At 31.8% G+C, this 15,584-nt stretch overlaps 1 protein-coding gene across 3 annotated transcripts in view; it reads left to right on the top strand.

The window, feature by feature from the left end:
* Best2 (bestrophin 2) overlaps nt 1–15,584 on the top strand; it is an 82,219-nt gene that overhangs the window by 23,862 nt on the left and 42,773 nt on the right. For all 3 annotated transcript variants that reach the window (XM_075304497.1, XM_075304498.1, XM_075304499.1), the window contains exon 2: nt 9,494–10,463. In XM_075304497.1, coding sequence (XP_075160612.1) covers nt 10,393–10,463 — 71 coding nt within the window. In that variant the 5' untranslated portion in view covers nt 9,494–10,392. The remainder of the gene's footprint in view (nt 1–9,493; nt 10,464–15,584) is intronic.

Genomic DNA, 15,584 nt, shown 5'->3' on the forward strand with positions numbered 1-15,584 from the left:
ACTTTGAAAGAAAATTTTCTTTTAACGCCAAAAGAAAACGTTGTTGGATTAAAATTTTGTTCTTCAGGAAAGAAGACTCTTCTTTCAGTGTGGATATACTGTGTATACTTTACAGGGTTCCATACCAATCACCAGGCGCTCTTCTCACGGTATAACAATGTTATTACGCCCCCGGAATAAAAATTATTATCCAAAAATTACTCTGTTATTTAGGAACTCTATAGAAAATTGCAGATAGCATTTTCCATTTTTATTTTCTATGAACCACGTATAATTCATTGAGTGCATCTTTAAATTGTTGCCTACAGCTCATTCATGTATTCAATCTTTGTAAGTCGCTTAAAATATTAGCATAAACTTGAAGTGATGCTAATAATCAATTAAACAAAATGCTTTATTTGTTGTTTTATAGTTGTTCTTCACATTTCGTGAACTTGACGGTAATTAATTTTGTTCAAAATTAAGGTGTGTGCAATGAGGGTTGGCCTTTGGACACAAAATTTTTGTTTAACCAGAAACACACACAAAAAAATATTTCGAAGTTATTGAAGATGCATAGATGACATTGCAGTCTCTTCTAAGAATACAATTGAATTGGGCATTAAATGCCATGGATACTATCACGATTATTTGTTTGGTAGCAGTCTAATATTTACACGTACTTCGTCAGCATCCAGTAGTTCAACAGATAATTGTTAAATTGTCGGATAGCATCGTGATATATGATGAGATTAAAAGTGAGTTGATGCCGATCAAATTTTTTTTGTCGAATTTCTAGCACCTTGAGAGAAATATATAAGATACATAAGATTTAAGAGAGAAATTTTGTGCAAACGAAATTCCCTTTTGTTGGTAATATGGTTTCTTTAAGACCAAATAAAGATCGTTGGTGGAAGTCACCGTGGTGCAATGGTTGCATATAAAGTGTCCTGGGTTCGATCCCAGTTTCGATCGAACACCAAATTGTTTTTCAACCGGGGTTTATATCCTCTTTATCACAATGGACTGAATAGTCTAAGTGAGCATGAATCTTAATCGGGCTGCCACTTTAACCTTCTATCCTCTTAGTTATGGTGGTCACATGCTGAGTGTTTCAAAGCTTGTTTCCTCATGGTTTCGTTTTCTTGCTTCAAATAACAAAATTGAGAAAAGGAAATAAAATAAACTCCTCTTCCTTGTTCTTTTTGAGAACAATTAAACCGTAATTTATGAAAAACGGTCTAATGATTGTCTCTAAATTTTTTATTTATTTTTAAAAAAAGTTTTTTAGAGTCAAAATATTTCTTCGCTTGTCTAAACTTTCGTTCATCGGAAAAGAGAACTATATCAGTAATTCTTCTGGCTCTATTATTCTTATAAATCGAAGATATCAAGTTTTCATTAAAATATAAGAAAAACAAATTGGGTATAGATCCAACTCCCTATTAAATTTACTGAGTATACTTTAAAAGTATGGCAAGAGTTACACTGAAAAAAAAGAGTTTTCTTTTCTGAGGAACGAAATTTTAGACAAGCAAAGTTTTCGCTAAATTTTTTAGCGTCAAAAAAGCATATAAATAAGTGTAGGGACAATCGTTGAATTATTTATCATAAATTCGGATTTATTTGGGTATAGATCCAACTCCCTATTAAATTTATTGAGATTACTTTAAAAGTATGAAAAAAGTGTTTTCTTTTCTGAGGAACGAAATTTTAGACAAGCGAAGTTTTCTTTTGACGCTAAAAAATTTTGCGTCAAAAAAGCATATAAATAGGTTTAGGGACAATCGTTGAATCACTTATCATAAATTCGGATTTATTTGTAATAAAAGATAATACTTTATAAGAATGGGAAATTTCGTTCAGAAAATATTTTTTTTTTCTTTGGGTATATAAATAAATAATATAATTAACTAATTTAATAGGGGATTTTTTGATTATTCACAAAATCGTGTAAAATCGGTTTAGATGGCAGCCACCGTAGTGCCATTGTTAGAATGCCCGCCTTGCATACAGAGGGCCGTGGGTTCAATCCCAGTTTCGACCAAACACCAAATATTTTTAAGCGGTGGGTTATCCTAACTCAGTAATGCTGGTGACATTTCTGAGTGTTTAAAGCTTCTCACAGACAACACCCGGCTATAAAGAGGAGGTCCCTTGTCATTGAGCTTAACATAGAATCGAGCAGCACTCAATGATAAGGTAGAAGTTCACCACTGTGGTATCACAATCGACTGAATAGTCTAAGTGAGCCTGAAATATCGGGCTGCCACTGTACCTAACCTAACGTAAGGGGTTAGATCCCCTTCTCTGACCAGATGTTGAAAAATGAGATAACGTCAACTAGTATCGAACTTTTTAATGATAAAACCATTAACAAGGGAAACATCCCTACACACAATCACGAAATTAATTGATCCAATTAATTTTTTAATTGAAATGTCTTCAATCACAGAAATGATAGTATTAATTAAAAAATTTATTAACAGTCAATTAAAAAATTAATTAATCCAATTAAAAAATTAATTGAGACTATTAATTTGTGTGATTTAAATTTTTAATTGAATATTTTTTAAAACTCAATTAAGATTTTAATTTGAAAAATTTTCCTGAAATTTTTTTCTGTGTACCCAATTGTCAAAAAACTAATGTACAGATTTTTTTGTAGAGGAACCCATACTTATACCTTCAAGTACATCGAACAAGTTGATTTATTTCCAGATGTCCCGCAAAGAAGGCAAATATCAAAGAATGATATATCCTATTTGAATCACTCGAAAATAGCTTCAGCTTTTGTGCCACTTATAACTGGAATACATGAGATATACAACTGACATTGATAAAATAGAATTACTCTTGCAGTAAGATCATAAATTATTCACTTTGATGGAAGTATTATATGAGTGTAGCCATCCAATGTAGATCATCTGTTGACTATGATCTCTCCTGTCTCCTCAAATTTGGATGGATAAATCTCGCTTACTTCTCTTGTGGTTTCCCCAGTCTTCAGTATTTTTCTGGCGAACACATCACAGACCACTTTCAGTTTCCATGGAAATCACAACTGGCCTGTGACGTCGATTTACGCTAACTGACAGTTGCTGAATGAATCACTGCATGTTAAATATTTTCTTATGACAGAAAGGTGACCCATTTATCTTATCTTTACATAGTTGGCTATCTTGTCATATATTGTATATTTATATGTCAATATGTACACTTCCATTAAGATGGGATGAAAACCATTTAACATGAAGGAAGCGTACTCTTCGTGAAAACATCTTGCTCGTAGACTGAACTCTACGAATTTACACACAACATTTTTTTTATCAAATTTAAATATTTTTACATTTCATATTAGGCCGCTAATGCCCAATCCCGCCTTTAGGCGGGCTTCGTAAAATCAGTAAGATTTTAGTAAAAACGTAGTAAAATCCGTTCAAGAGGCTTTGCAGCATATACTGACAGTTAACGCATAAATTGTTGTTGTTTCGTTTTCTTGCTTTTGTGTCGTTAACATTGAATATTTTATCAGTTGGCAAAAAAATTGGGGCATTAGAGGGTTACTCGTGCGTTTCTACAAGAATATTAAGGATCTTGTTTATTTGACTCATACAAATCTACTATACCCACCTAACTTTACATGTTTCAATCCGGGCTAGTCTTCATTATAGGTTAGGCAGCGCGAGATGATTCAATACACTGATAGAAAAAAGCCGGTATGTGGCCATTACCGTTTGGTATTAATAAATTGGTTCACGTTAACTTTTAATTTTGATACCACTTTATATCAAATCATTTACATCCGGTATTACTATGATATTGACTCTCGCATCGCCGTAACATTTGATATGTAGCCGTTGCGACCAATTATAATTGGTCGCCTTGGTAGTTTATTTTTTTCATGTGGCTTGTAAATAACAATATTTTAGGATAAGATGGCTACTGAAAAAATGAATTCTGTGAATATAGCAAAGTAAATGTAAGTATAACATTTCTAAAGTTTTCTAATGCGAACCTTCTTAAATTAGGTGCGCAATTGAAAAACAAAAACCTTCCAAATACCACAACAGACAACTTGAGGGATGCAGTGACTGAAGTGCGACATGGAGCTGAATTGGGAGAAAAAGGCATGGAGATAAGATTAGTTTTATATATGTATGTTATGTATTAAATGAATTAAAGAAACAAATACATGTTACGTGTGTTTTATTAAACTAAATATGTATTACTATAATTAATACCAGGTTGGTATTAAACCCAAATAATACCTATTTGGTAATAACGCACTGTTCATACATCAATACCTTTATGGTATAGATAATAATACCGCTTTGGTGTTAACATATTTTCATTACCATATTGGTACTTTCATAATACCGAAAGGTACTTTCATGCTTTGCGTACCGGCTGTACCATTCGGTATTGATATTGTACCATATGGGGTTGGCTAACTATCAATAACGTATGGTATGGTTTTGAGACCGTATGGTAATAATTTTTCTATGGGTGTACGTTGACTTTTAATACAAGAATTATTCCCTTGCAAATCGAACAATCTAAATGAAAAAGTATTTTAGATAATACGATATTTACATCATTTCGCTATAATTTTATGATTTCATTCTTATAATTATCCAAGCTAAGGGATGCTTCCCATGGTAAGAAAAATCTAGCCAAGTCATGACTGTACCGCCACCTAAACTTCTGTTCATTCGAATTTGCTACTCTGTTTCGTACCACATTATGAGCCTAATTTAAATAAAATTACTAAGCCTAGTACTCGTTTCCAAACCATATTCTTAGCCTAATTTAATAAAATTTTTAGCCACATTTAAAGAAAGTTTTGGGGTTCATCGGATACTCTTTTTCGTACCATATTCTGAGCCTAATTTTATAAAATTCTTAACCATATTTGAAGATTTTCCAATATTTTTGTAATTGCACGATAAGGCGGGTATTGAGTTTGAGTTTATCCGCTAAAATCGCCATTTTTAATGATTACTTTTCTTTAATAATTCATTTTAAAGAATACAGACTTTATAAAAAGTTGCTTTGGGCAATTCCCCATCATGTTATAATAAAATTTGCATCAAAGAGGTATAATTTTATACTTTTTTGCTGATTTATTTTTGATTTTACCGGCTAAACTCGAACTTAGTACACACCTATGGGTGAGATTTCGATGCAGGTTACACAGAAAAAAATTTCAGGAAAATTTTTCCATTTAAAATCTTAATTGAGTTTTAAAAAATATTCAATTAAAAATTTAATTGAATCAACAAATTTTTTAATTGAAATAAAAATCAATCACACAAATTAATAGTATCAATTAATTTTTGATTTGGATCAATTAATTTTTTAATTGACTGTTAATTTTTTAATTGATACTATCATTTCTGTGATTGAACACATTTCAATTAAAAAATTAATTGGATCAATTAATTTCATGATTGAATCAGAATTTTTTTTGTGTGTAGGTACACAGAAAAAAATATTTCCAATTAAAAAGTTGATTGAAGTTGAAAATTTTTTCAATTAATAAATTAATTGATACAATTAACATTTTAATCAATATAGAACCATTAAGCCAATTATACCAATGATTAAACATTTTAAAATTTTTAATTAAAAAATTAATTGATACAATTAACTTGTTAATCACACTCGGAAGACTAAGTCACATAAAAAAATGGTCGACATTTTTTTAATTTTTCACTAAAAATTTATATCAAACTATCCATTTTTAATCAAATTAAATCACTAACCGCAATTTTCATGGAGCTCCGTTAGTGCTACGTTAGCTAACGAACTTTTATATCGTGATATCTACATATCTGTCATCTTGCGTATGCCATCTAGAAACTTAACTGCTGAAATTTTTCAGTTGAAAGTTAACCGGAGAAAAGATATTTTCATTTTTCTTTCTGTTAACTGGCAGTTAAAGCCTAACGGAGCTACATGAAAATGGCTGTAAGACAGTTAAGAAAGTAATTGAAAATAGTTACGTTTTTAATGGAAAAAATTAATTGAGTTTTGCATTCAACATCAATTAAATTTTTAATTGAATCAATTAAAAAATTAATTGAAAATTGCTAATAAAATCAATTATTTTTTAATCAAGCATTTTTTAAATTTCCAATTAAAACTGTGATTGATACTATCATTTTCGTGATTGAAGACATTTCAATTAACAAATTAATTGGATCAATTAATTTCGTGATTGAATCAGAACAAAATTTTTTTGTGTGTTGGTATAGCGGCATATTTCTGGCTCACTTAGACTATTCAATCCATTTAGATACCACAGTGGTGAACTTCTCTCTTATCACTGAGTGCTGCCACGGTTGCCACAGTGGGTAGAATTCTACCAAAAATGTTAGATTTTTTTAGTTTTTGGTAGAATTCTTGATATTTTGGTAGATTTTGCAAAATATTCCAACTAAGAGGTACTTCAATTTTATATAGAATAAAATTTTGACAACACTTTTTATAGAAAGAAAATGTTGACAAAATATTCTATAGAAATAAAGTTTTGCAAAATTTTCTATAGAAATAAAATTTGGCAAAATTTTCTGTAGAAAAAAAAATTGGCAAAATTTTCTATAGAAATCAAATTTTGACAAAATTTTCTATAGAAATAAAATTTTGACAACATTTTCTATAGAAATAAAATTTTGACAAAATTTTCTAGAGAAAAAAAATTTTTGAGAAAAATTTTCTATAGCATAAAATTTTGGTAAAATTTTCTATAGAAATAAAATTTTGACAAATTATTCTATAGAAATAAAGTTTTGGCAAAATTTTCTATAGAAATAAAATTTTGTCAAAATTTTCTATAGAAATCAAATTTTGACAAAATTTTCTATAGAAATCAAATTTTGACAAAATTTTCTATAGAAATAAAATTTTGACAAAATTTTCTAGCGAAAAAAAAATTTTGACAAAATTTTCTAGAGAAAAAAATTTTTGAGAAACATTTTCTATAGAAATAAAATTTTGACAAATTATTCTATAGAAATAAAGTTTTGGCAAAATTTTCTATAGAAATAAAATTTAGCAAAATTTTCTATAGAAAAAAAAAATTGGCAAAATTTTCTATAGAAATAAAATTTTGACAAAGTTTTCTATAGAAATCAAATTTTGACAAAATTTTCTATAGAAATAAAATTTTGACAAAATTTTCTAGAGAAAGAAAATTTTGAGAAAATTTTTCTATAGTATAAAATTTTGGTAAAATTTTCTATAGAAATAAAATTTTGACAAATTATTCTATCGAAATAAAATTTTGACAAAAGTTTCTATAGAAATAATATTTTGACAAAATTTTCTATAGAAATAATATTTTGACAAAATTTTCTGTAGAAAAATAATTTTGAGAAAAATTATCTATAGAATAAAATTTTGACAAACTCTTCTATAGAAATAAAATGTTGACAAAATTGTTAATAGAAATAAAATTTTTACAAAACTTTTCATAGAAACAAAATTTTTCGTTTTGTTTGGGAGCCACCGTGGAGCAATGGTTAGCATGCCCGCCTTGCATACACAAGGTCGTGGATTCGATTCCTGCTTCGACCGAACACCAAAAAGTTTTTCAGCGGTGGATTATCCCACCTCAGTAATGCTGGTGACATTTCTGAGGGTTTCAAAACTTCTCTAAGTGGTTTCAGTGCAATTTGGAACGCCGTTCGGACTCGACTATAAAAAGGAGGTCCCTTGTCATTGAACTTAACATGGAATCGGGCAGCACTCAGTGATAAGAGAGAAGTTCACCAATGTGGTATCACAATGGACTGAATAGTCTAAGTGAGCCTGATACATCGGGCTGCCACCTAACCTTCGTTTTGTTTTGTTGTTGATGGTTTATTCTTCAATCATTTTGTTGTTTTTGATTTCAGCTTAAAACCATGCATTGACTAAACTACAAGTTAGCTTAACCAACAGAGGAAATAAATGTTTGTCAAATTTATTTGGGCAAAGTCCTATAGACTATAGTATGAACGCACGTTTCGGAATTACCACATTCCTAATCAGCATCCTCTACTTGCAGCAAAACTATCAACCAATTATCAGAATAAATTCAGGCAGTTCACTAAACCCAAAGTGAATCACACTTGAAACAAAATTTTCTATAGGAATAAAATTTTGACAAAATAGGCCAAAAAAAAAAATTTTTTGACAAAAATTTTCTATAGTATAAAATTTTGGTAAAATTTTCTATAGTATAAAATTTTGGTAAAATTTTCTATAGTACAAAATTTTGGTAAAATTTTCTATAGAAATAAAATTTTGACAAAATTACCTATAGAATTAAAATGTTGACAAAAAAATTTTTAAAAAATTTAAAATAATCACAGAATTATCGAAAACGTCCAAAAAAGATATTTTTAAACTTGGTAGAATTGTGGTAAAATTTTCTTCAAATTTTGATAGATTATTTTTGGCACCTGTGGCAACCGTCAGTGCTGCACGATTCTATATTTAGCTCAATGGCAAGGGCCTCCTTTTTATAGCCGAGTCCGAACAGTGTTTCACATTGCGACGAAAGCACGTAGAAAAGCTTTGACACACTCACAAATATCCACCGCTGAAAAACGTTTTGATGTTTGGTCGAAACTGGGATTGAACCCATGACCCTGTTTATGCAAAGCGGGTATGCTAACCATTGTACCACGGTGGCTCCGTGGAATAGATACGATATGATATGTAGGTTAGGTTAGGTTAGGTTATGTGGCAGCCCGATGTATCAGGCTCACTTAGACTATTCAGTCCATTGTGATACCACAGTGGTGAACTTCTCTCTTATCACTGAGTGCTGCCCGATTCCATGTTAAGCTCAATGACAAGGGACCTCCTTTTTATAGCCGAGTCCGAACGGCGTTCCACATTCCAGTGAAACCACTTAGAGAAGCTTTGAAACCCTCAGAAATGTCACCAGCATTACTGAGGTGGGATAATCCACCGCTGAAAAGTTTTTTGGTGTTCGGTCGTAGCAGGAATCGAACCCACGACCTTGTGTATGCAAAGCGGGTATGCTAACCATTGTACCACGGTGGCTCCGTGGTAATAGATACGATATGATATGTAACGCTAAACAATGCTAGCACAGAAAAAGAGAACACATTTCTATGTGGACCTATATTTATTTCGTGTACTGTATTGCATATATGATGTTCGATACATATGGAAATATTTTAATTATTATTTTTTGTTCATGAAAATCTCACAAATGATGAAAACATTTTAGTAATTATTAATGAGGAATATTTATCCGATTTATCAATGTAATTTCGGACTCTCATATATTCTTAGTGTTAGTTTAGTTTGTGGAACAAATTATCGTAAACGATAAATATATATTGAACATCATCAATGGTTTCATATTTGGTAATACCAAAGAGGGTTCCGTTTGACTTTTTCTTGTATTATAAAATTCTATAGAAATAACTTCTCATTTACGAAAATATTAAAATAAAATAATTTATTCATAAATAATTCTTTCTAATTCCAGTGAAATGAATGCGATACAGAAATAACGGCAGATACAAAAAAAATCTGACTGGTAGTACCAGTATCACATCTATAGTACGGCACAATTTAGCATCAAAAAAAAAAATCCCCGTGTTTGGTATTTTGGTCAAAAGATTGAATAAAGGCAAGATGCAGTGATTTTAAAGAAATTCACCAACAATAACAAATTTAGCATCAAAAAAAAATCTCCGTGTTTGGTATTTTGGTCAAAAGATTGAATAAAGGCAAGATGCAGTGATTTTAAAGAAATTTACCAACAATAACAACAAGCGAATATATTTAAATGTAACAACAACAACAGCTACAATATACAATTGTTAACAACTCCGGTGTAATGGAACGTGTCGGAATTTTGCCTTAAAACATAATTGAATAGCAAATCACACCGAAAAAAACACAAACTAATATTTGTGAAATACACACACACGCGAATGCATGTGTACATGTAAACATAAGCAGAGTGTGAATCAAAAAAAAACAACTTAAAATACAAATTCAAATAAAATATAAATAACAAAAATTGTTAACAAATCGAAAGGTACCAACTCAAAAACTCGCAGCCATTAAATAATTAAACATTGATGACGTTTAGCCATCAGTGATTAGAGATGGCATAATACCTCAGTATAACCACATTCGAAGACGACGGTAATTTGCATTGCATTCGTAGTGGTTTTGTTAAGGTCTGAGGTGTCTTTTAAAAATGACACGTGCATGCTGTCATCGTTTCTTTACGAATTGGAGCTGAGAAATTGGCACAGTGCTGCTGGCCACTTTTTGCTTTGGAGGCGAGGGCGTTAACTCAAGAGCCCGGCCCAGTTTTTTTTTTGCAAATTTCTGCAACAATAACAACAGTGGTGGGGCAGCAAAAATCACAACATGACTGTTTCCTATGCCGGTGAAGTGCCAAATGGCAGTAGTTTTGGCTGTTTTTGGAAAATCTTATGGAAGTAAGTACCCACTTCGTAGTTATTTATTCACCTACACATACTTTTTTCGGGCACTGTATGTGTGAGTGCGATTTTAAATTTCTAATAAACAAATAAAATTTGTCAAGATAATATCTGCTACTTCAATAATAATTATTCATAAACTCACCTTCACCTCGTGGAATAATTCGTTAGGTGCTGTAATTTTTATCAATTCGTTAAAATCATTTCGCACAAATTCATGTTGAACTTAAAACAAATAATTTATTTTCAATTGCGTTTTACGAAGACGTAGAGAATAAACACAACACCTTCATTATGCAAAAGTAAATATACAATAAAAAATAATTTACATTTATCTACATTTTGATAATAATTTTACACAGAAAAAATTGGAGTTTTTCTTATTTGTTTTCATCATTTGGGAATAACTACAATTTAAATTTATAAATGCTAGTAAAATGTGTCTTTAAAATAAATACATGGAACACACTTTCTATTTTATTGTAGAGAATTGATCTTCTTGCGATATAAAATTTAGGACCAGCGCACAGTGGTTCGCAATCTTTTCTTAAATAATTCTCCAAGCTAATGTGTTTTCCTATAAATTTCGAAGTTTGTGACGGCCTATGGACGTTGATAATGAACTATCATATAACTATCTCGAGTGTGTGAAAGTTTTAGCCTCTAAACCTACAATTATGAACCGATTTACGGAGTAACGTTTTTATGACCCCAGAAAAAGGTGATAATCAACCGATCCCATCCCCTCTCTCTTATGCTGAAGCCATTTCGAAGCATATTAAAGCTTCTTTAGGTGATTTCACCCTAATGCAAACTAGCATTCGGTCATAAAAACGAGGTCCCTTGTAATTGAGCTCAACCCTTAAGGGCGCACTGTATCTTTTAAGATACAACCAGAAAAAATTCTGAGGCCTCAAAATGTTGACCGAATTCTATGAAATCAAGTTTATTGCATCAAACATCATAACGCTATTTATACCCTGCGCCACACTGTGGAACAGGGTATAAATCGACTTCAAATTTGGCACAAGTATGTGTTTTGACTCAGAATAGATCCCTATTGATTTTGGATGAAATCGGTTCAGATTTAGATATAGCTCCCATATATATCTTTCGCCCGATATGGACTAATACGGTCCCAGAAGCCAGAGTTTTACCCCAATTTGCTTAAAATTTTGCACAAGAAGAACAATTAGTACTATAGTCAAGTGTGCCAAATTTTATTGAAATCGGTTCGGATTTAGATATAGCTCCCATATATATCTTTCGCCCGATATGGACTAATACAGTCCCAGAAGCCAGAGTTCTACCCCAATTTGGTTGAAATTTTGCACAGGGAGTAGAATTAGCATTGTAGCTATGCGTGCCAAATTTGGTTGAAATTGGTCCAGATTTAGATATAGCTCCAATATATAGCTTTCGGCCGATTTACACGCATATGACCACAGAGGCCAATTTTTTGCTCCGATTTAGTTGAAATTTTGCACAGGGAGTGGATTTAGCATAGTAGCTATGCGTGCCAAATTTGGTTGAAATCGGTTCAGATTTAGATGCAGCTCCCATATAGCTTTCGCCCGATTTACACTCATATGACCACAGAGGCCAATTTTTTGCTCCGATTTAGTTGAAATTTTGCACAGGGAGTAGAATTAGCATTGTAGCTATGTGTGCCAAATTTGATTGAAATCGGTTCAGATTTAGATATATCTCCCATATATAGCTTTCGCCCAATTTACACTCAGATGACCACAGAGGCCAATTTTTAACTCCGATTTAGTTGAAATTTTGCACAGGGAGTAGAATTAGCATTGTGGCTATGCGTGCCAAATTTGGTTTGATATCGGTTCAGATTTAGATATAGCTCCCATATATATGTTTTTATGATTTCGACAAAAATGGTCAAAATACCAACATTTTCCTTGTAAAATCGCCACTGCTTAGTCGAAAAGTTGTAAAAATGACTCTAATTTTCCTAAACTTCTAATACATATATATCGATCGATAAACCATAAATAAACTTTTGCGAAGTTTCCTTAAAATTGCTTCAGATTTAAATGTTTCCCATATTTATACCCTGCGCCACACTGTGGAACAGGGTATTATAAGTTAGTGCATATGTTTGCAACACCCAGAAGGAGACGAGATAGACACATGGTGTCTTTGGCAAAAATGCTCAGGGTGGGCTCCTGAGTCGATATAGCCATGTCCGTCTGTCCGTGAACACATTTTGTATTCAAAGTCTAGGTCGCAGTTTTAGTCCAATAGACTTCAAATTTAGCACAAGTATGTGTTTTGGCTCAGAATAGAACCCTATTGATTTTGGATGAAATCGGTCCAGATTTAGATATAGTTCCCATATATATCTTTCGCCCGATATGGACTAATACGGTCCCAGAAGCCAGAGTTTTACCCCAATTTGGTTGAAATTTTGCACTAGGAGTACAATTAGTAGTGTAGTCAAGTGTGTCAAATTTTATTGAAATCGGTTCAGAATTAGATATATCTCCCATATATATCTTTCGCCCGATTTACACTCATATGACCACAGTGGCCAATCTTTTACTCCGATTTAATTGAAATTTTGCACAGAGAGTAGAATTAGCATTGTAGCTATGCGTGCCAAATTTGGTTGAAATCGGTTCAGATTTAGATGCAGCTCCCATATAGCTTTCGCCCGATTTACACTCATATGACCACAGAGGCCAATTTTTTGCTCCGATTTAGTTGAAATTTTGCACAGGGAGTAGAATTATCATTGTAGCTATGTGTGCCAAATTTGATTGAAATCGGTTTAGATTTAGATATATCTCCCATATATAGTTTTCGCCCGATTTACACTCAGATGACCACAGAGGCCAATTTTTAACTCCGATTTAGTTGAAATTTTGCACAGGGAGTAGAATTAGCATTGTGGCTATGCGTGCCAAATTTGGTTGATATCGGTTCAGATTTAGATATAGCTCCCATATATATGTTTTGCTGATTTCGACAAAAATGGTCAAAATACCAACATTTTCCTTGTTAAATCGCCACTGCTTAGTCGAAAAGTTGTAAATATGACTCTAATTTTCCTAAGCTTCTAATACATATATATCTAGCGATAAATCATAAATAAACTTTTGCGAAGTTTCCTTAATATTGCTTCAGATTTAAATATTTCCCATATTTGTTTACTAACATTGTATTCCACCCTAGTGCATTAACCGACTTAAATTTTGAGTCTATAGATTTTGTAGAAGTCTATCAAATTCTGTCCAGATCGAGTGATATTTAAATGTATGTATTTGACGGATGTGATATGGTATCGAAAATTTAGATCTACAAAGTGATGCAGGGTATAATATAGTCGGCCCCGCCCGACTTTAGACTTTCCTTACTTATTGTAGAGAATTGATCTTCTTGCGATATAAAATTTTGGACCAGCGCACAGTGGTTCGCAATCTTTTCTTAAATAATCCTTTGTATGAAAGCTAATGTGTTTTTCTATAAATTTGGAAGTCTGTGACTCCGCTGGCCTATAGACGTTCATCATCTCGATAGTTCATCATCTCGAGTGTGTGAAACTTTGTTTTAGCCTCTAAACCCACAATTATGAACCGATTTACGGAGTAACGTTCTCATGATCCCAGGAAAAGGTGTCATTAGATCAAAATTTTGTATAGTCCCCATACAAAGTGTATGTTTTCCGTCATTATATTCGCGTATTTTGGTTTTGCAACACAATAGGAAGCCACAATGGTGAAATGGTTAGCATGCTCCTCTTGAATACAAATGGTCATGGGTTCGATCCCATCGGTGGATGCCATTTCGAATTATATTAAAGCTTCTTTAGGTCCCTTGTAGTTGAGCTTAACCCTTAAATGCGCACTGTATCTTTTAAGGTATAACCAGAAAAAAGTCTTACGAATTCTACGAAATCATTTTAATTGCAATAAAAACATCATAACGCAGTTTTAAAACAATATGTTTTTCAAGAAAATCTAATAGTACACTGAAAAAATATTTACGTGATATTAAAGATTACGCAACCTAAATTTTAGGATGCGAAATTTACAAAATATTAAAGACAAATTTCTTTAAAATAATGAAATTGTAATTAAAATAAAGTTTATAATCTTTGCTTCAAAATTTTTTTCATTAAATTTTGTAAATTTGTGCCCCTCAGTTAAGTCGCATGGGTTTCAACTAAGGCTAATTTTCATTAAAGTAAAGAAACACATTTTTAATTTAAATAAATTGTCCTTAAATTAACTGAAATATTGAAACTTCAGATTTAAGATAAAAACGGTTCAAATATAGGCTAAGAATTATTTTGAGGATTTAGCGTGTTTGGTTTAAAGTTTTTTGGTTTTTTTTTTTTTGAATCAAGAAAACATTTTTTACCTTGAAGTATCCGTAATAATTTGGATTTTTAAACTGGCATTTGTTTGTGCGTGAGTGCCTTTATTAATAAACCGCTAAAAGAGAATGAAAATTTGATAAATGAGATCTGTATCCTAATTTTAATCTTATTGGTCCCACACTGAAAAACAGTGAACCCACCAGGAAGAAAACTTTCTGTTAATTTTAGAAAATTTTGAATATTTTTAGAAAATTTTAACTAAACAGTATTACAAACGTTGGCATCACACCGATGTCATAAAAATAAGTAAATATTTTTCGACAAATTCAAGAAAATTTATTAGACATAACTAAGTTTTGTTAAAGAAAATGTTGTAGTTTGAAGCAAAAACTTTTCAGTTCAAAATTGCAAAAATGTCTTTAGTGACATACGAAGTTCATAATGGACGCATTTTTGGTAAAATTTACAAATTTAATGAAATTCTGAACTATTTTGTGGAAGACACGAATTTAGTTAATCGTTATGCTTCATTTGAGTATATTTTTTCCCTTGGCTTTAGTTCATCTAGGTTAGGTTAGGTTAGGTTATGTGGCAGCCCGATGTATCAGGCTCACTTAGACTATTCAGTCCATTGTGATACCACAGTGGTGAACTTCTCTCTTATCACTGAGTGCTGCCCGATTCCATGTTAAACTCAATGACAAGGGACCTCCTTTTTATAGCCGAGTCCGAACGGCGTTCCAAATTCTAGTGAAACCACTTAGAGAAGCTTTGAA

This window comes from Haematobia irritans, chromosome 4 (genome assembly GCF_050003625.1).
Source record: "Haematobia irritans isolate KBUSLIRL chromosome 4, ASM5000362v1, whole genome shotgun sequence".
Classification (NCBI taxonomy): domain Eukaryota; kingdom Metazoa; phylum Arthropoda; class Insecta; order Diptera; family Muscidae; genus Haematobia; species Haematobia irritans.